General features: G+C 37.2%; 1 protein-coding gene across 1 annotated transcript; it reads left to right on the top strand.

Moving 5' to 3' along the window:
- The first annotated feature begins 245 nt into the window (after positions 1–245).
- On the top strand, positions 246–21,514 carry TNFAIP6 (TNF alpha induced protein 6). The gene is made up of 6 exons (XM_012457075.2): positions 246–417; positions 5,918–6,055; positions 8,337–8,498; positions 13,020–13,248; positions 14,977–15,017; positions 20,449–21,514. The coding sequence occupies exons 1-6, from the start codon at positions 324–326 to the stop codon at positions 20,616–20,618; spliced, it is 834 nt and encodes a 277-aa protein (XP_012312498.1). The 5' UTR covers positions 246–323; the 3' UTR covers positions 20,619–21,514.
- The last annotated feature ends 862 nt before the right edge of the window (positions 21,515–22,376 follow it).

Here is a 22,376-nt window from a genome sequence, read left to right as displayed (position 1 = left end):
CAAACTTTCTAACAGAAAAGTGTTTGTGGCTGACAATAAATGAACTCCGTTCTTAGTAAGTTAATTTAAAACATAGATAATCATTCTATCTTCTTAGTTTTGGTTGCCAATGCAAATGAGTCAGAGGATTTGCTTCAGACACTGAGATAATTGTGTAACTCTATAGTGGAAAATGCCATTGGAGAGTAGTTGCTGACCTCACAGTTGAAAAAAACTATTTAAAAGATGTGGAAACCAGATGTTTCAGTCACATTTCAGCCGCTGCTCTGAGAATTTATTGTAAGCAGCCCCTAACAGGCTGTTACTTCACTACAACTAACGATATGATCATCTTAATTTACTTATTTCTCTTGCTATGGGAAGAGGCACAAGGATGGGGATTCAAGGATGGAATTTTTCATAACTCCATATGGCTTGGTAAGAAACTTCACTCATGAACCTCTTGCTGAGAATGTCAATTATTTAAATCATGGAGAAGGAAATTAAAGCAGTAACTTTTTCTATTCTGTACAAGGCTGATGTTCTCAAAGAAAATGCTTAGGAAAGATAGCCTTTGGAATACATATGCCTTATTTTTTTAAGTGCTCTTGTCCTCTAAAATTTAAAAATAGCATTTTATAAAGTAAATTGTTCAGTAGAAAATAGCAGCTAATATTTATATTCAATATGAAAATATACTTTTAAACTTTTCAAACCAGATGTAGTAGCACAATGAGGAGTATTTCTTTAACCAAGTAGAAACACCAATATAGTCTTTTGTTTTTATGTCATTGCATTTGCAATCAGATTTTAGAATCATAACAGGTAAATCGGAGTATACAAAAATGTTATAATAATTGCTTCGTGTATTCTGAGCCGTAGTCTATATTTTAGTTTTTTCCAAATATTTTTTACTATTTTGACAAAGCCAGCTTGCAATACAGAAAAAAGTAAGAAATGTTTCTCCTTCTGAATACAGTCTTACCACCTTGATTCTTTCTGTTTGTACTATCCAGATATACTTTTCTGACCCTTTTGTTAGACAAGGAAAGTTTCTTTTGCTATTTTGTTTTGTTAAATGTAAGGAATGACATAGGCCAAACAGTTAAGATAAACAATAGATCAAAAAAGGAAAATGCAGAAAACCCCAAACACCCCTTATATTATAGTATGCTAAACACTGCTTTAATTCTCATGACACAAATTGATATTGCTCTACATTCATTATTGTATTTAATAGCAAAAAAAAAAAAAAAAATTCTTGGGAAAAAATTGATAGATTCTTGCATAGAATAAAGAAATAAAGAGACAGCAAAATTAACCTAGATTTTAGTTTTAGGCTTGCTAATTAGCACAGTTGTAGAATATTTTCCCTTTTGCCATGTTTCTCTCTGGTAATAACTACAGCCATGCGGATTTCATTAAAAAGGCTAATTTGTAGTGCACAGCCTCGCCACCTATTTTTTTCAGCTTGAGCCAGTGAACTAATTTCATTGTAATCCGTTTGGCCAAGACAGGATCTGGAATTTAGTAGAGGAATGAGCCCATCTCTTTATTTTTGTTGTATACAATCAAATGTAGGAAATACGCTCATATTTGTCAGGATCTTTTTTTAAATGTTGTAAAGCTAGTAAGAATTAAATCTGTGCAGATAAACTTTGAAATGTTATCAAACTCTCTAATAATCAAGTAATTTGGAGTTGTCCTTTAAAGTCTCATTGTATGTTACAAAAATATAAACCTGGACAATAGAAGTTCTGCCCCAGAGGTAAAGAGAAGCAAATTCAAATGTCTGTTAATGTATGTTACAAATCTGGGTGTCTGGATAATTGCCAATTGCTTCAATCTAGGGCAAATTATTGACCAGTCAGCTTAGCACAGATGTTTACAGATGGTTGGATCAATATAATATTAGAAACAATTTAGGAAAGAAAGATAGTTGGATTAGAAGGCATAAATCTGTTAGCAACTATCAAGAACAGGACACTTAAAATCTAGGGTGTCCCATCTTTTGCCTTCCCTGGGCTACTGGAAGAAGAAGAATTGTCTTAGGCAACTCACAATGCTTTAAGAAAGTTATGAATATGTGTTGGGCCACATTCAAAGCTATCCTGGCAGGCCGCAGGTTGGACAAGTTTACTTTAAATTCTCTGGGTGTGGTTCCAATCTGGTAAAATGATAAGGTAGAAGTAAAGGATCCCTGAGGCTTGTTTTAATTCTGGTATCATCTAATTTTTAAAATAGTACTTTAAACAAAACAAAAACAAACAATAGCTAAGGACAAGAGATTACTATCATTTCTCATGGATTATGAGAATCAAAAATGCACAAATAAGCAATTATTTTTATTGTTGAATCTGGAAAAGAAGGAAGGCAGGATGTGGTGGTTCACAGCTGTAATCCTAGCACTATGGGAGGCTGAAGTGGACAGATCACTTGAGCCCAGGAATTAAAAAGACGAACCTAGACAATATGGAGAAACTCTATCTCTACAAAAAAATACAATTAGCTGAGTGTGGTGGTGCATGTCTGTAATCCTAGCCACTCAGGAGGCTGAAGTGAGAGGATCACTTGAGCCCAAGAGGCAGAGGTTTCAGTGAGCCATGACCTCACCAAAGCACTCCAGCCTGGGTGACAAAATGAGATCCTGTCTCAAAAAAAAAAAAGAAAGAAAGAAAGAAGGGAAAAGTAACATATCTTGGGCTCCTCCCATGGTCCAGAAGCTATCATTATTCCTATTTGACAAATGAGGAAACTGAGGCTCATCAGGTTATACAACTCCAGGATAGAAACAAAAGTGGAAACCAGAGTCAATTTCTACTGTTGCCACTCACTAAAAGGAGAAAACATTTATTGGATAAACAAATTTTCAGTTTTAATAAATAACTATTAACTAGATAAATTAATAAAATATTATTTATTCTGAAAGGTAAAATTAGGGTTTATTATACAAAGTTCCATCTCAATAGCTCAAAATTCTGAATTGAGAAATATTTTTAATAAAACACCTTATTTAAAATTATCAGATACATACTCCAAGAGTTCTCTATTTGTTCATATGGCAAGACACTGGGAAATTTGGTGCTGTTAGAGGACGATGTGGAATATTAATATTTAATAAGTTAAATCAAAAAATTATAACATAAAAATTTTTTGCTATTTCTGTTGTTATGTTATTACTAGACAAGTATCAGTAGGTACCAAAAGTTTAAGAAAAATTACTGAGAGTAGGAGGAAGGAGAAGAACAGAAAAGATAACTATTGGGTGCTGAGTTTAACTCCTGGGTGATGAAATAATCTGTACAACAAACCCCCGTGACGTGAGTTTACCTTTGTAACAAACCTTCACACGTACCCCCGAATCTAAATTAAAGATTTTTTTTTTTTTTTTTTGAGACGGAGTCTCGCTCTTGTTACCCAGGCTGGAGTGCAATGGCGCGATCTCGGCTCACTGCAACCTCCGCCTCCTGGGTTCAGGCAATTCTCCTGCCTCAGCCTCCTGAGTAGCTGGGATTACAGGCATGCGCCACCGTGCCCAGCTAATTTTTTTGTATTAGTAGAGACGGGGTTTCACAATGTTGACCAGGATGGTCTCGATCTCTCGACCACGTGATCCACCCGCCTCGGCCTCCCAAAGTGCTGGGATTACAGGCTTGAGCCACCGCGCCCGGCCCAAAGATTTTTTTTTTAATGAAAAATTACTGGGAGGAAAATTTAAAATTATTATTTTTTTAATCTGTTAATTTTTTTTTTTTTTTGAGACAGAGTCTTGCTCTGTCGCCCAGGCTGGGGTACAGTAGCATGATCTCAGCTCACTGCAACCCTGCCTCCCTGGTTCAAGCAATTCTCCTGCCTCAGCCTCCTAAGTAGTTGGGACTACAGGTGTGCACCACCACGCCTGGTTAATTTTTTGTACGTGTAGTAGAGATGGAGTTTTACAATGTTGGCCAGGCTGGTCTCAAACTTCTGACCTCAGGTGATCCACCCGCTTCGGCCTCCCAAAGTGCTGGGATGATAGGCATGAGCCACCGCGCCCAGCCAACACTCCATTAATTTTTTTCTATGAACATTACATTTCAATTTTGAAATAAAATACAAAGAAAATCAGTTTGAGAAAACTTTGTATACATTAAAATAATTTCTACAATTTTTTTTTTCAAATACAGGTCTTTTAATCTATATTCTTAGGAAATAGAATGTTAACATTTTTAATAATTAACAACAATCTCTGTTATAATACATAAATAAGTTAAACATGCCTCCCATCTCTACCAAAAACCTTAGTGTTCTTATATTTCAAGATAAAGAAATTCAAAATACTCACTGTGTCCAAGTTCCTTGAGGATAGAACCTGACCCACAGCACCTAGCAAAATACCCTGTGGTTTAATGCTCAAAATAACCAAATTGAAAACTAGCAAAAGTTTAATGAGGCTTTGCATATGAAGGACACTGGGCAGCAGGTACCTTTCAATGGAGAAACAACTTGACTCCTTGATGCTCCTGGTATTCTCTGACCTCGAGCATCAGATTGACTAAGGTCCTCTGTGTGTGAGTAACAAGATTTACTATGTAATGTATAAACGCAGGATGCTTGGAGTTCAGAAAAACAGAAAATGCCAAGCAACCTCTCCTATTGAACTATGTCAGTGTCAACTTCAGCTTGGGGTGGAAAACAAAGAACTATATTTCTAATTCCCCTGGATTCATTTCTTGATGCCAAGAAACATATATTCTCATTGAAAGTGGTCCTAATGGTGGCTGATTGCACAGGTCAGGATATAGAGACTTAACCATAATGTCAGACTACATAGAACTATTAGCACTAACTACAGAGCTAAGTTATGACTATTGTCCTGGGAATCTTTTCACGTTGTTTCTATGGTAGAAGGCACTCCAAACTCAAAACAATCCATTTAAACAGTAATATATTGGAAGACAACTCATGTATGACTTAACACTGCCTAAAATATGTTGGGAAAAATATGTGAACTAAAAAAGACAAATCAGATAAAAAATTGGGGCATTAACTGGTAGTTAGGTGTGTCCAGTTTTTTCTCTGCTGTGTTTGAATCTATTTTTCTTTTCCTACTTTAGTATTTGCTTTGGATCCCTTCAGATCTTTCCTCAGTTTTTATTTGTGTACTAAATTCTTAATCATATTGCATTAGTCATTTCCCTCAGTTGGATATTTTAGCTTATTTTTTCTCCATCATTGTGAGCCTACATAATGGATCCATCTTCACTGGTTTCTTTTGCCTTCACCTCCTTTTTTTCCCCCTATTGCTTATCTTTGCAAGTTTTTATATAGCTTAAATCCAAAAGAAAGCCAAAACTTTATCACTTGCAGATAGTGTTGCAACACAATGTTGTATTAAAACTTTATTTTAGGGCTCGGTGCGGTGGTTCACACCCGTAATCCTAACACTTTGGGAGGCCGAGGCCGACGGACCACTTGAGGTCAGCAGTTTGAGACCAGTCTGGTCAACATGGTGAAACCTCATCTCTACCAAAAATACAAAAATTAGCTGGGCGTAGTGGCACATGCCTGTAATCCTAGCTACGTGGGGAGGCTGAGACAGGAGAATCGCTTGAACCCAGGAGGAAAGAGATTGTAGTGAGCCAGCTTGGGCAACAGAGTAAGACTCCGTCTCAAAAATAAAATAAAATAAATTAAAACTTTATTTCAGGCTATCAGCTCAAAAACATAATTTAGCCTCAAGTTTCTGTTTATAGCCCCAAATTCCCCTAAAATTCCCTCTCATTCATCTCTTTCCCCAAAGCTTCCTAAAAATGAAAACTTAGCCACCCAAGGCAGCCAACCCAGAAAGCCCTTTGGCAGGAACAGTAACTGATGTAATCTTCCAGCTGAGGCCACAAAATATCCCCTGTTCCATAAGAAGAAATAACTGCTTTTATGACATCATGTGATTTTACAGAACGAGCAGCAGGTGTGTACCACAGAGAAGCACGGTCTGGGAAGTACAAGCTCACCTATGCAGAAGCTAAGGCGGTGTGTGAATTTGAAGGCGGCCGTCTCGCAACTTACAAGCAGCTAGAGGCAGCCAGAAAAATTGGTAATTGATTTCACAATGATTTTTCCTCTTTTTTATCCTTGAAGGAAAAAAAATTCACCTTTCCTAGACCCTAACAAGACTTCTTTCTCCAACCCCCTTCTGTTACATCACTAAGCCCCTAGGACATCTTTGCTCTCTGACTTCTCCTATCCATCTGCCTAGAGTTGGCAGAAAGTTTCTAGTACCAGCATCTTATCTGGGGTCTTAACACAGTGTGATCTAATAAAATAAAAATCAAAAGAAAATGAAAACCTCATTATTTCAACATCACTTAAATTTCTCATTAATTTAAATGCCATTGCTATTCATTTTGAGTATTGTTTTATCTCTTTTTGACTTCTGAGTATGGAGGCTGTTAAATGATGCCATAGTACTATATTGAGTCTTACGAGGTAATTTACTTGGTAGGAGAAATATTGAATTTAATGGCTTTTTCCCCAATTTTTTACATTAAGTGGGAGAATGTATTCGTACTTCAGAATCAAAAGCTATAAGGAAAAGGAGGACAGGCAGGTCGTAAGATAGAAGCAGAAAGAAACTGGGGAAATGGTATCAGAAGACCTGGAGAAAATCCCAGCAATCAACTGGTGTTATGTGCTTCTTTACAGAAAAGTGGATTGCTACCATCTCTTCTGGCCTTTGGGGAGAATGGGCCATCCCTATTCAGAACTCCTTTGCTGATGGGATAATGTTGGGCAAAATTGATACATTACTCAAGAAAAAAAAAGTAAGGGTTTTCTCAAATGCCCCCAAGTCTCCCCAGATGACTGCTGGTCTATAATCATGGACAGCATGGGGCAAAGTAACTGGAATGGTAGATACAAAGCCCATAGTCTTTACTGGCCATTCTGGACCTCTAGAAAAATTGCTCTTGGGTGGCGCTGACAGATATTAAAACAGCCTCTGAGGCTGAGAGAGGGAAATAGGGCTGAGCCTTTGTTTGAAATGTATGAGAGAATTTATCCTTATTCAAATCTTTTAAAACATTACTAATATCTGGTCTGGTGCAGAGGTTCACGCCTGTAACCCCAGCACTTTAGAAGGCTGACAGAGGAGGATTGCTTGAAGCAGGAGGAGTTCAAGACCATCCTAGGCAACATAGTGAGACCACATCTCTACAAAAAAAAAATCAAAAAATTAGCCAAGTGTGGTGGTGCACACCTATGGTCACTACTCTAAAGGCTGAGGTGACAGGATTGCTTGAGCCCAGGAGGTGGAGGCTGCAGTGAGTTGTGTTCATGCCACTTCACTCCAGCCTGGATGACAGAGCAAGACTGTGTCTTTAAATAAATAAATAGGCTGGGTTCGGTAGCTCATGCCTGTAATCCTAGCACTTTGGGAGGTCGAGGTGGGCAGATCACCTGAGTCAGGGATTTGAGACCAGCCTGGCTAACATGGGGAAACCCCATCTCTACTAAAAATACAAAAATTAGCCAGGCGTGATGGTGCATGCCTGTAATCCCAGCTATTCAGGAGGCTGAGGCAGGAGATTTGCTTGAACCCAGGAGGTAGACGTTGCAGTGAGCTAAGAGTGTGACACTGCACTATAGCCTGGGTGACTGAGTGACATTCCATCTCTATAAATAAATAAATATTATAAATATCTTCATTGATCCTGAAAAAGAAATTAAATTACCACTTGAAAATATTTTGTTCAAGGCCGGGAGCGGTGGCTCACGCCTATAATCCCAGCACTTTGGGAGGCCAAGGCGGGTGGATCACGAGGTCAAGAGATCGAGACCATCCTGGTCAACAAGGTGAAACCCCGTCTCTACTAAAAATACAAAAATTAGCTGGGCATGGTGGTGCGCGCCTGTAGTCTCAGCTACTCGGGAGGCTGAGGCAGGAGAATTGCTTGAACCCAGGAAGCGGAGGTTGCGGTGAGCCGAGATTGTGCCATTGCACTCCAGCCTGGGTAACAACAGCGAAACTCTGTCTCAAAAAAAAAAAAGAAAATATTTTGTTCAAAATTGATAAGTTCAGAAATTATTTCTTGGCATTCAGTAAGTCATTTGTGAAAAGAAGCTAGCTCTGAACTTAGATTAGTTTCATATCCACAATAATTTGTAATCCATTTGCATTTTTTTCAGTAAAACTCAGAAGTTATATTTCATGTGTATTCAAACTTTTTCTAATTTAGAAAACAATGTTCTCTCTTTACATGAACTGGATTTGAGCAGTTGAGAAACTTACTGTTGGAAGTGGCTGCCTTTGCTAAGATGACTTTTGCTTAGCCAAGACAGTTTACCAGTTTAGTCCATAACTCTTTTTCTTCTTGCAGGATTTCATGTCTGTGCTGCTGGATGGATGGCTAAGGGCAGAGTTGGATACCCCATTGTGAAGCCAGGGCCCAACTGTGGATTTGGAAAAACTGGCATTATTGATTATGGAGTCCGTCTCAATAGGAGTGAAAGATGGGATGCCTATTGCTACAACCCACATGGTGTGTTAAAAATAATAACTTTATGTTTTGCAAAAACAGTTTCATGCTACTAAGAGGTTGTTAAAAAAGAAATGGCTATTCTTCCAGAAATAATTGAATTTGGTAATGATAATTACTACTAATAACTGCAGTAATTACTACTAATAACTTCAGAAAGTGCTTATACTATGCCAGACACTGCGTTATGTTCCTTCATCTACACTTTCACTTAATATTCACAACAATTCTTCAAGGAGCTATTGTTATATCTATTTTAGAAATCAGGAAATTGAAACTTACAGAAGTTAAGTAACCCAAAATCAAAGAGTCATAATGATTAGGCAGGTGGGACTGAGAATTCAGATCTTCTCTGTACCAGGGAACTTCCTGCCCAGAAAGAAAAAGAAAATAAAAAAGCACATTAAAAACTTGTCACAGTGAATTAGCTAAAACAATAAAATGGTGCTACCAAATGTTAACTATTCAAAACTGTCCTTTTGCTAGAATAGGGAAGAGAGACAAAGTAAACAAATTCTCTAATTTCTTTTTGTGTATATATGCTTATACTTCCAAACTAAGCAACTCTCATTCTATGGTTTAACAGTTATATATTGTACATACTAGTTAACATTATACAGTATATATATGTATATATTTTTTGAGACAGAGTTTCGCTGTTGTTACCCAGGCTGGAGTGCAATGGCACGATCTCGGCTCGCCGCAACCTCCACCTCCTGGGTTCAAGCAATTCTCCTGCCTCAGCCTCCCAAGTAGCTGGGACTACAAGCGTGCACCACCATGCCCAGCTAATTTCTGTATTTTCAGTAGAGATGGGGTTTCACTATGTTGACCAGGATGGTCTCAATCTCTTGACCTCGTGATCCACCCGCCTCGGCCTCCCAAAGTGCTGGGATTATAGGTGTCAGCCACCGCGTCCGGCCCAGTATATTTTTATTCATATTTTTTTCATGGTTGCTTGCAACTAGAAAATACTTAATGAGAAAATTAATTCATAATTACTATAAAGAATTATTCTTAGGTCATGTTCTCAGAGAAAAAGTAGGCTATTCTTTTTGGATCTGTTTCCCTCAGGACAATGGGGTTTTTTTGTATGTTTTTTTTGAGACTGAATCTTGCTCTATTGCCCAGGCTGGAGTGTGTCGGCATAATCATGGCTCACTGCAACCTCTGTCTCCCAGTTCAAGCGATTCTCCTGCCTCAGCTTCCTGAGTAGCTAGGATTAGAGGCAGGTACTATGCCCAGCTGATTTTGGTATTTTTAGTAGAGATGGGGTTTTACCATGTTGGCCAGGCTGGTCTTGAACTCCTGACCTCAAGTGATCTGCCCGCCTTGGCCTCCCAAAGTGCTGGGATTACAGGTGTGAGCCACCGTGCCCACCCCAACATTGTTATAAAATATTACAGTATGTTACAAAGTCTCCCTGGCACTTAGGATCATAAATATCCTCAGATGTGTCCCATTTGGATTTACCCTATAAGAAATTCCATAACACTGTAGGAGAGTTACATAGTGAGGTTCTAGTGTATTATTATAAAATCTATTATTTAATGATATTAGCAATTGAGGAACAGTTTCTCAGGTCTGCAACTAACCCGTATCTCAAAATTATGTGTAGTACAGGAAGAAAGATTTTTGCCTAGAGCTACAACTAGTCTTAACTGAGGTAAAATAGGAATACTTAATAGTGCATTTATATAACTTTAACTTTCAAATCACTTTGACATGCTTTAAGCTTCTTTAGTCCTATACTATACAGTGCTAATTTAGTCCTATATTTAGTTATGTCCGTAATATGTAACTTCCTTTCCTCCGTCTTACATTTTCTTAAACATATTTATGCAGACCATTCTTCTTTTACTCTCAAGAGTAACTCTTCTTTTCAAATATATTCCCTGATTCTTCTTTTACTTGATACTTTCAGATCTCTGAACTTCATTGGATAATTTCCACAGATTAAACTCTAGGGTCATTGAAGAAGTGCTAATGAAAGTGTCCTTCAGGCCGGTTGAGGTGGCTCACGCCTGTAATCCTAGCACTTTGGGAGGCTGAGGTGGGTGGATCACCTGAGGTCAGGAGTTCAGCCTGGCCATGATGGCGAAACCCTATTTAAAAAAAAAAAAAAAAAAAAAAAAAGTCCTTCAGTATTTCATTGCTGTTTCATAAGAATATAATCCAAATTATAAATTATTGTAAGTTTCTTTCTTTTCTCACAGAGGCTAAATACTTTTCACTCTGGGAATATGTGTACAGAATCCTGGGAGACTTGTTCTTACCCAATTCTCAGTGCATTTAGCTCACTTTTGGATTTCGTGGTATGCTGATTATTTAGGATGTGGTTAACTTGAAGGAAACGAGACTTGACTGCCTAAACTAGCATTAAGGGAACAGCTCACTGAAACATCATTGGAATAAAAAAAAATAATGGTTTCAGAAAAATGCAATCATTATTGATTAATCAATGTCGCCAAGTTAGAGCTGATTTCTAAATAATAGATGAGGCAGTAACTAGATGTAACGTAAAATATAGATCTAAATAAATATAGCCAATTAGGCAAATTAGTTCAATATTTGAATTTTTTCTAATCTAATAATATATACAACAAAGATTGGATGCTATGAGATGTAGCAATTCACTCCTAAAGCTGGCAATGTACATGCTTATGCAGATATACAAACTATGTGTTGCATATTTTATCATACAATAAGAATAGCTTAGGGGTTGCATAACATCCTTTAATTATTTTCTGTATTTTATCCTTAGAATAACCCTTTGTGATAGATAATGGGAAAGGCATGGTTATATTTATTTTACCAATGAAGAAAATAAAGTGTACAGTGGTCACCAAGCTTGAACTAGATGCTTGACCTTCCATTTGTTGCTCCCCAGCCTTTCTAAGCTCCTGTTCTGTTTTGATGAAATAAAGCATTACCTGATATGGAATTAAAATTAACCAGGGCTTTTCCTAGCTTTCCCTCTAGGTCATACTGCAAACCACTGATTCTGATAGACCGTTTTTGTTTTGTTTTATGTGTGTTTGTTTTTCTTATGACAAGTTATAACATATTGAAATCTGTAAAATGATGAATGACTTGGAAAAAGCAAACATGAATATTTCCATCAAATCCTAAAATACTAAGTTTAAAATCAGTAAAGGCAGTATACAGAATAATTACAAATTATTTCTTTTAAGTGGATTAGAATTACTTTAAAGTCTCTTTCGATCCTGAAATTGTATAATGATTTTCCACATAGAATTTATGGGATCCATTATTCTAAGTGCTTGTGGCCTTGAAGACATATGGTGACATGGCAGGGTAAAGTCCCTACCATCTTGATAGTGCTATTTGTAATATAAATGTATATATATTTGTCAAAATACATAGACATAGGCCGAGCGCCATGGCTCATGCCTGTAACACTAGCACTTTGGGAAGCTGAGATGGGTCCATCACCTAAGGTCAGGAGTTCAAGACCAACCCGGCCAACATGGCAAGAACCTATCTCTACTAAAAATATAAAAATTAGCTGGACGTGGTGGCTTATGCCTGTAATCCCAGCTACTCGGGAGGCTGATGAGGCATGAGAATTGCTTGAACAATTGTGGAAACTACAGTGAGCCAAGATTGTGCTACTGCACTCCAGCCTGGGCAACAGAACCAGAACCAAACTCCATCTCAAAAAAAAAAAAAAAAAAAAAAAAGGCAAAAATAGGTGTATGCACAAAAGACTTGTTCATGTTATACCTTAAGAGATAAAATAAAGCAAAAGTATAAACAGAAGCACAATTAATTACTTTTTTTAAAGTTTTTAAAACTTTATTTTTATTTTTATTTTTTTGCCCAGGTTGGCCTCAAACTCCTAGGCTCATGAGATTCTCCTACCTCAACCTTGCAAGTATCTGGGACTAAGGGTGAGCATCACTGCACCCAGCCATTTTTTTCTTACTATATTTAATTTTTAAAAATTCATGGCTGGGTACAGTGGCTTGTGTCTATAATTTCAGCATTTTCAGAGGCAGAGGCAGGAGGATAACTTGAGGTCAGGAGTTCAGTACCAGCCTGAGCAGCACAGCAAGAACTGCTTCTACAGAAAACAAAAAAAAAATTACCAGGGCTTGGTGGCACATGCCTGTCACCCCAGCTACCTGGGAGGCTGAAGTGGGAGGATCACTTGAGCCAAGGAATTCAAGGCTGCAATGAGCTAAGATTGGGTCACTGCACTCCATCCTGGGTGACAGAGCGAGACCTTGTCTCAAAATATAAAAATAAAAATAAATTCAAAAGAGTTCATGTTCATTTGAGAGAATTTAGTAAATATTGATGAAAAAATACATTTATTCTTTAGTATGAAAAAATACATTTATTCTTTAGCTAAAAGTATACATAATATACAATAGATGCTAAGTCATTTAATATTTCGTAAAAAGTAATACATTATTAAGAAATGTCATTTTTAATGGAGATAATCTTTTTCCTAATGCTTTGGGGTTTTTTGTTTTTTTTTTTTTCTTCTCATTTCAGCAAAGGAGTGCGGTGGTGTCTTTACAGATCCAAAGCGAATTTTTAAATCTCCAGGCTTCCCAAATGAGTATGAAGATAACCAAATCTGTTACTGGCACATTAGACTTAAGTATGGTCAGCGTATTCACCTGAGTTTTTTCAGTTTTGACCTTGAAGATGACCCAGGCTGCTTGGCTGACTATGTTGAAATATATGACAGTTACGATGATGTCCATGGCTTTGTGGGAAGGTACGTGTGGTTCCCCATACAGGAAGTTAAATGAATGTCAAGTATTTTGTTTGATGCTTCTTTAATTTTCCTCCATTGTCCCTATAATATTGATTTTGGATAGTTCTACTCTCCTAAAACACCATATCATTTTTCAACAAAGATTTTTCTTAGCTGGCTGCTACAACATACTTATTAAAGTAGTGAGAGCTGCCTTTTGATTATGGCTAAGTTGTAACAACTAGTTAGTCTATTTTATAAACACCTCAAGATCTGACAATAGGGGGAAGAAAGGTATGAATTGCAAAAATTGTTCAGGTTTTTAAGCTCTAATTTCTTACAACCTTAAAAACGATCCTAGGGTGGGGCACGTTGGCTCACGCCTGTAATCCACATCACTTTGGGAGGCCAAGGTGAGCAGAACATCTGAGACCAGCCTGGCCAACACGGTGAAACCCTGTCTCTACTAAAAATACAAAAATTAGCTGGGTGTGGTGGCAGGCACCTGTAATCTCAGTTACTCAGGAAGCTGAGGCAGGAGAAATGCTTGAACCCAGAAGGTGGAGGTTGCAGTGGGCCGAGATCGCACCACTGCACTCCAGCCTGGGTGACAGAGCAAGACTCTGTCTCAAAAAAAAAAGAAAAAAAAAAAAAAAGATTATAAATTCAGTAATCGTTGCCTTTCTTCTTCCTACAAAGTATTGTGCTAAGCATTATGGATGTAAGGTAAATAAGCAAAGTTTCTTTAATATTTTTCCTTTGGCTTTTCAACATGCTAGAACACAATCTTTTTCATCACACTCCAATTCATCAATATACTTTGAATTTTTGAATTTTGAGTGTCTTATGATATATTGCAAAACTAAAGAGTGTATAATTAGATATTTTATATATTCAGGTCCCCACCTAATAACCCATATTTTAGACTATCAATTTATCAACAGACTATCAGTTTTCAATTCTCTATTATACATGATAGTAATTTAATGGGAAAAAAATGGCAGTGGGGACAATTTAAAAATGACAGACTCAATCGCTTTTTATGTTGATTTTGAATGTGTAACTTAAATACAAAGAAAACCAAAGGCATTTCCTGCAAAAATGAATAGTTTTTGAAGGGAAAGTATTTTTGGTTTTGTTTTCTTCTTTAGCTGACAGACTACTGCTATAGAAAAAAATAGTTTATAGTTTAATGACACCACGAAATAGAGTTGGGGGAATTAAGAATAAAGTACAGGTGGGCACACCTGTGGTCCTAGCTACTTTGGAAGCTGAGGCAGGAGGAGCACTTGAGTCCAGTAGTTCTGGGCTACAGTCCGCTATGCTGATGGGGTGTCCACACTAAGAGCAGCATGGCCAACATGGTGAAGACCCGCTCTACTAAAAGTACAAAAATTAGCTAGGTGTGGTGGCACATGCTTGTAATCCCAGTTACTCAGGAGGCCGAGGCAGGAGAATTGCTTGAACCCAGGAGGCAGAGGTTGCAGTGAGCTGAGATTGCATCACTGCACTCCAGCCTAAGTGACGGAGTGAGACTCTGTCTCAATAAAATAAAATAAAATATCATCAATATTGTAAGAAAATTATTTCAAATAAACTTACAAATCCAGGTAAAATAACAATAGAAATTTTAAAAATTATGAAACAATGAGCTATTACTTAGAGGCTTAATTATCAGTAAGAGCCACTTTACTAGCTGCATAATATTCATTTGTGTGACACATCTTTTTTATAAAAATTCCCTTTCAGATACTGTGGAGATGAGCTTCCAGATGACATCATCAGTACAGGTAAGATTCTAAATTGAGGACCAAAACTATGATTTTTTTTTTTACAGTGTCCCTGAAAGTGAAGGGACACTGTAAAATAGTAAATAATAGTTATTATTCACTTTTCAAAGTTGAAAGAACCAAGACCAGATGTGTAGCTTGCTAGCTTGTAAAATGCAAAAAAAAAAAAAAAATTGCTTATACTTAGCAAGATTTATGCCGCAACTGTTTGCACTAAAAAATGTAGACACTTGTTCTTTGCGAAAAATGTATCTGAGAGAGTCTTCAATTTGCAAATCCATAAATATTGCTTTAGCTTACGATTTCCATAAGTGTGCTAATAAAGTGGCTGAAAGTTTTCATTGATAAAGGGTTAAAGTAATTTATAATGTCAATAAAAATCTTTGTCACTAAAACAATCATATCAAATTCATTACATTTTTATCTTAGTATTCTCCAGAAAGCGTTTTGAATAACAAAATTCTGTGAGATTTAAATAGGTGTTACATGAAAAGAGGGCTCTAAGGTCAAATAAATTTGGAAAACATTGGGTTAAACAATGTTAAACAAATTTCTTTATTGGAAGACAGCAGGAATATTTTAATATGCTAATCATGCATAATAAATCTGAAAAGACTAGAAGACTAGATATAATGGGCAGTGCTTTCCAAATATGCCCCCCCGCATTATTTTCTGTGACTTTATTCCAAGAAATATACACCAAGAAATGCCCTATAGTAGCATAAATTTATCTCAATATGTAATATCACTCTTTAATTTATCCCAAACTGCTATTTTCTGGTTAAAAACTTTCTTTCTTACATGTATTCAATACTTTTTTTTTTTTTTTTTTTTTTTTTTTTTTTGAGACGGAGTTTCGCTCTTGTTACCCAGGCTGGAGTGCAATGGCGCGATCTCGGCTCACCGCAACCTCCGCCTCCTGGGTTCAGGCAATTCTCCTGCCTCAGCCTCCCGAGTAGCTGGGATTACAGGCACGCGCCACCATGCCCAGCTAATTTTTTGTATTTTTAGTAGAGACGGGGTTTCACCATGTTGACCAGTATAGTCTCGATCTCTTGACCTCGTGATCCACCCGCCTCGGCTTCCCAAAGTGCTGGGATTACAGGCTTGAGCCACCGTGCCCGGCCACAATACTTTATTTTGCTTTTATCACCAGCACGAGCAGTTGGCATTTTTATGTGCTCTATTTTCTTCCAAGTCATAAAATTATCACAATACTTCTGTAACTATAAACAACAAAACTACATTGAGTTGCAGTTCCTAAGTACTCAGATACTACTAGTTAACTTACTCCCACACTCCAGCCTTTCAGTGACTCAATTCTAATTATTCACCATAACTGTAAGAGATGGAACATCCTGCTCTGTTATTGAATGATTAATGCTTAAACCCTCTTAGTTCATTACTGTTACAATCTCCCTTAAGAAGGACAACCTATTAAAGTAAACAGTTTATTTATCTCTTATTCCTTTCTTGAAAATGTATTTTAGGCCCAGCCACAGCGGTTCATGCCTATAATCCCAGAACTTTGGGAGGCCGAGGTGGGCAGATCATAAGGTCAGGAGTTCGAGACCAGCCTGACCAACATGGTGAAACCCCGTCTCTAATAAATATATAAAAATACAAAAATCAGCCGGGCATGGTGGTGCACGCCTGTAATCCTAGCTGCTCAGGAGGTTGAGGCAGGAGAGTCACTTGAACCCAGGAGGCAGAGGTTGCAGTTAGCTGAGATTGCAGCATCTGTACTCCAGCCTGGGCGACAGAGCAAGACTGTCTCAAAAGAAAAAAAAAAAAGAAAGAAAAGAATTTTATATTAACAGAAAATTGAAAGGAAACATCTTGGTGCTGTAAGAGGTAATTGGGGGATGAGAATCCTATTAAAGAAGTAAAAAAGAAGTCTGAAATTTTACATTTTACATTTTTCCTCTAAAATAGACAACTTACTCCAAATGTAATCAAATCAGTGGTGGGGTTTTATTGGCACAACTTCAAGAAACTGGAAAAAAAAACCCACACAATTTATCACTCAAAGAGAAACAAATCAAGAAACAGAACAGAATATAGTTAAACAAAAGAGCCAAAGATTTAGCAGAAAATCAGGAAGAGGACATTGATACAAAGTAATAGAAAAAGAAGATATAAGACAGTTAATATAAAATCCTGTCAAGCATAATACTATTAACATTTTGATCTGGTTTTCTTCTTAAATATATGCTTACTCAACCCAGGATATATATATAGATATATATATATAATGAAACAAAAATAGAAAATAAAGAAATTAGCCAAGCATGATAGCTCATGCCTGTAATCCCAGCACTTTGGGAGGCTGAGATGAGAGGATCGCTTGAGCCTCAGGAGTTTGAGACCAGCTTGGGTAACATGATGAAACACTTGTCTCTACAAAAAAATACAAAAGTTGGCCAGGCATGGTGGCTCACACCTGTAATCTGGCACTTCGAGAGGCTGAGGTGGGTGGATCACTTGAGGTCAGGAGTTTGAGACAGCCTGCCAATATGGTGAAACCCCAACTCTACTAAAAACACAAAAAATTAGCCAGGTGTGGTGGTGCACACCTGTAATACCAGTTACAGGAGGCTGAGGCAGAAGAATCGCTTGAACCTGGGAGGCGGAGGTTGTAGTAAGCTGAGATGGCTCTACTGCACTCTAGCCTGGATGACAGAGTAAGACTCCATCTCAAAAAAAAATTTTAAATACAGTTAGCCAGGCATCCTGATTCATACCTGTAGTCCCAGCCTGCAGTCCCAGGCTGAGGTAGAAGGATCACCTTAGTCCAGGCAGGTTGAGGCTGTAGATAGCCATGATCATGCCACTGCTCTCCAGCCTGGGAGACAGTGACATCCTGTCTCAAAAAACAAAAAGAAAGAAAGGAAAGAAGGGAGGGAGGGAGGGAGGAGGAAGGAAGGATTAAGGAAGGAAGGAAGGCTGTCCATAAGAAAGAAAGAAAGGAAAACTGTCCGTAATCCTACCATATTAATAAGAGATATAAAAGTCAGGATGTGCTTACTCTCCTCACCTCTCCATCCCAGAAAGGCATTTGATAACTCCATAGTGACCATCCTTCCAAATGTCTTTCTATTATATAAATGTTACATACATGGATACTATGAACATATTTCCAAATCAGAGTATGATACTTAGACCATTCAAATTCCTTTTCATGCCTGCCTAATAGGTCACTGTATGGATATACCATAATCTGTCATGTACTAATATTTAACATCCTGAAGGTGTTTGATTCTGATTTTTTTCTTTTGTTATTCAATGTTTGAATGAACCTTTTAAAACCTCTGTTTTTATTCAGTAGTGCTACTTTAAAAAAAAAAAATAGATTCCTACAGTGCCAATTTACTTTTCTTCTTTTTTTTTTTTTTTTTTTTGAGACGGGGCTCCTTCTGTCACCTAGGCTGGAGTGCAAGGGGGCACCATCACAGCTCATTACAGCCTCAAACTCCTGGGCTCAAGTAATTTTCTCGCACAAGACTAAATTTTTTATTTTTAGTAGAGATGGGATCTTACTATGTTGCCTAAGCTAATCCTGAAGTCCTGAATTCAAGCTATCCTCCTGCCTTAGCTTCCCAAAGTGCTGGGATTAAGGTGTAAACCACCTCACCTAACTGACCCCCAATTTGCATTTTCTTTTTTTTTATATAGGCATGTCAACTCATACCTAACCAATTTGCACTTTAACCAGCTGAATGTTCTCTGAATTCTCTCACAATAGAAGAGCAAAAAAGTATAATTAATAATCTAAACTGAATTTTTGGTAGTGTTTTTGAACACCTTTTTAAATGTCCATTAGCCCTCTGAACACCTATGAATTGCCTATGAATTTATATTTCTTGCATATTCCTTTTGGCGCTTTTGTGTTTCTCGTTTTTATTTCCAGCAGCTCTTTGTATATTAGAGATTTTAACCCTATTTTCTCTCAGTTTATCTCATACAAAAATGCTTTTTATATTTAGGCAAATCTTCCAAATATGAGAAAATAGCAGTCAGAGAATCGAGTTTGAACTAGGGAACCAGACTGCCTGTGCTCAAATCTGACTCTGCCAATTTAGTTCTGTGGCTTTGGGTGAGCTACTTAGTCACTCTGTGCCTCAGTTTCTTATCTGTAAAATGAATATTTAAAAAGTACCCTGGTTGGGCATGGTGGCTCAAACCTGTAATCCCAGCACTTTGGGAGGCCGAGGCGGGCAGATCACAAGGTCAGGAGTTAGAGACCAGCCTGATCAACATCCTGAAACCCCGTCTCTAAAAAAAAAAAGAAAAAAAAGTATCCCCCTCACCTCACAGCGTTGTTGTGGGGGTTAAATGAGTTAATAGATAAAAGCAAGCATTAGGAATGTATATGCTCTGTGTGTGTTTGTGTGTGTGTGTGTGTGTGTGTGTGTGTGTGTATTTGTAATTAATTTGGATTTGGGATCTGGATTAAGAAGGTCTTCCCCAGACTGAGTGTAGTGGCTCATGCCTGTGACCCAAGCATTTCTGGAGGCCGGGGTAGCAGGATCACTTGAGCACAGAAGTTTGAGACCAGCCTGGGCAATGGAGTGAGATCCTGTCTCCAAAAGCAAACAAACAAAAAGAAGGGCTTTGCCTCCTGAAAAAGATAAATATTCCTATATTTCATGTTCTATAATAAAGTTTTTCCTTTTTGTTTAGCACATTTTGGTCTTTATATGCAGGTAAAATGTGTTTAGGTACTCTATGTAAAGTAAGAATATAGCTTCGTTTCTTACAAATGTGAAACTTGTTACTCTGACATAATTTAGTAAATAACTCATCCACCCATCGCTGATTTGATCTGCCTGCCATTCTCCTGTAATTCACTGGATGTTCCTTTTACAAAGAGTATCTTTTAAATACAATAGACAGGCCTATTCGGTGGCTCATGGCTGTAATTCCAGCACTTTGGGAGGCTGAGGCCAGTGGATCACCTAAGGTCAGGAGTTTGACCAGCCTGGCCAACATGGTGAAACCCTGTCTCTACTAATAATACAAAAAATCAGCCAGGTGTGGTGGTACGTGCCTGTAATCCCAGCTACTTAGAAGGCTGAGGCAAAAGAATCACTTGAGCCCAGGGGGTGAAGGTTGCAGTAAGCCGAGATCATGCCACAGCACTCCGGCCTGGGCGACGGAGTGAGTGAGACTCTGTCTCAGAAATAAATAAATCAACAGAATTTCCCATAGGATAGATTGGAGAACCAAAGGAAAAAAATACAAAAGTCCCTTACCCTGCTCCATGCAGCAATGAAACCGCAGACTCTTCAGCTTGAGAATCGACCTCTGAATTCTGGGAGTCTTGTTCATGTATTCTTATATTTTCCTGTGAGAATGAAGTATCTTTGAATTTTCAGCCAAATCAAAGGAGAGTAACATCTTTGTTCTTCTGCCTCCTTCCCCACCACAGGAAATGTCATGACCTTGAAGTTTCTAAGTGATGCTTCAGTGACAGCTGGAGGTTTCCAAATCAAATATGTTGCAGTGGATCCTGTATCCAAATCCAGTCAAGGAAAAAATACAAGTACTACTTCTACTGGAAATAAAAACTTTTTAACTGGAAGATTTAGTCACTTATAAAAAAAAAGAAAAATGATGATAAAAATACAGTGTTTATGTCTGAATCTTTTGGAACTCCTTCGATTTCACTGTTATTATTGTTAACATTTATTTATTATTTTTCTAAATGTGAAAGCAATACATAATTTGGGGAAAATTGGAAAATACAGGAAACTTTAAAAGAGAAAATGAATCCTCTCATAATCCCTCTGAACAGAAATAATAAGCATTAACATTTTTATATTTTTTTCTTTCAGTCATTTTTCTATTTGCAGTATATGTATATATGTGCCTAATGTATTTTCATTTGAAATTTTGGAATCCTACTCTACGTACAGTTTGATATCATACTTTTTACATCTTGGACTTTATTAACATTTTCTAAAATCATTGTATATTCTACAAAAACATGATTTTAAATAGCTGTAAAATATTCTATGATATGAATGTTTCATATATTATTTAAGTCTGTCTCTATTGTTGGAATTTCAGGTTGTTTTCATAAATATTGTTGCAATAAATATCCTTGAACACACATATTTATGCACCTCCCTAATTATTTAAGACAAGGACCTGGAAATAGATTTACTGAATCAAAGGTTAATTAAAACAAAATTTTCTGGTTTGATAGGCAAAAAAATGAGGCCTCATTGTAGTTTGAATTTGCATTTCTTTATTCATGAGATTGATGGTTACATAATTTTTTGTTAACACTATTTCTTTTGTGAATTATTTTTCCATGGCTTTTCGTGCTATTTTTAAAAACTGGTATAATCTTCTCTATTGATTTGTAAGAAATTATTATATATGTCCATGTTTGTCACATATGTTGCAATTTAATTTTTAGTTTGTAGTTTATTATTTACTTTTACAGTTTTTTTAAATATATTAAATGTCAAAATTTATTTGCTATTATACTTGTTGATTTTGCTGAGGTCTCTGTTCTCATATTTATGTTTAGGACTGTCAAAAGACAAAATTACAACAAATTTAGTTTCAAGATCTTAATTGGCTTTTATTTGCAATTCTAGAATTAGGCAATACGTCGTTTTTTTTTTTTTTAAATACGGGGTTTCACCATGTTGGTCAGCCTGGTCTTGAACTCCCGACCTCAGGTGATCCGCCCACCTTGGCCTCCAAAGTGCTTGGATTACAGGCGTGAGCCACTACGCCCGCCCAACACCTCATTTTTATAATAGAATGAGTGTTCTGATGAACTGAGCAGGGGAGGTTCGTTTTATTGACATAAAAGGGCTGAGGACAATAGAAACAAAACAAAAAGCAGACTGGTTGTTTCGAAGTTACTTTTCTTATAAAGTTTAAAGCAGAGGCAACTTCCTTATTATGCCTGTTAAAACTGGTCTGTTTGAGGGTTTGGCTATTATGTATCTGTGTCTCTTGGTTTCTTGGAAGGTAAGATAAACAACTAATTTCGGGTTGGTGCTGTGAAACTTTAGCATGAGTGACTCCATTTTGGTTTAGTATGTTGGGCCTGGTGCAGAAGCTAAGTCCAAACCAATAAACTCCTATAAATTTTATTTAAGAGGATAAAAATTCCCATTATAAGATATGACATGTATTCATCTGTACTTTATTTTTTTTATCACTTCACCTAGGGAGAAAAACGCAGTTGTTACTCTGTATATGAGGGGTGTTGCGGCTCAGATGATACCCCAAAGTATGATACTTTGGGATGCTGAGTACTTTGAACTAAAGGAGATTGGAAGGCTTCAGAAGCAAGCTCTCTGTAACCTTCTCCTTCCCTCTTCCCTCTTGCCC

This window comes from Aotus nancymaae, unplaced genomic scaffold, assembly GCF_030222135.1.
Source record: "Aotus nancymaae isolate 86718 unplaced genomic scaffold, 86718_ANA_hifiasm-v0.15.2.pri h1tg000029l, whole genome shotgun sequence".
Lineage (NCBI taxonomy): Eukaryota > Metazoa > Chordata > Mammalia > Primates > Aotidae > Aotus > Aotus nancymaae.
This window is presented reverse-complemented; position numbering and strand designations above follow the sequence as displayed.

Excerpts from the sequence above, each read along its gene's own strand:
- TNFAIP6 (XM_012457075.2), top strand. The coding sequence starts at position 324 with ATGATCATCTTAATTTACTTATTTCTCTTGCTATGGGAAGAGGCACAA. Across the intron at positions 418-5,917 it reads TCATAACTCCATATGGCTTG|AACGAGCAGCAGGTGTGTAC; the intron begins GTAAGAAACTTC and ends GTGATTTTACAG. Across the intron at positions 15,018-20,448 it reads AGATGACATCATCAGTACAG|GAAATGTCATGACCTTGAAG; the intron begins GTAAGATTCTAA and ends TCCCCACCACAG.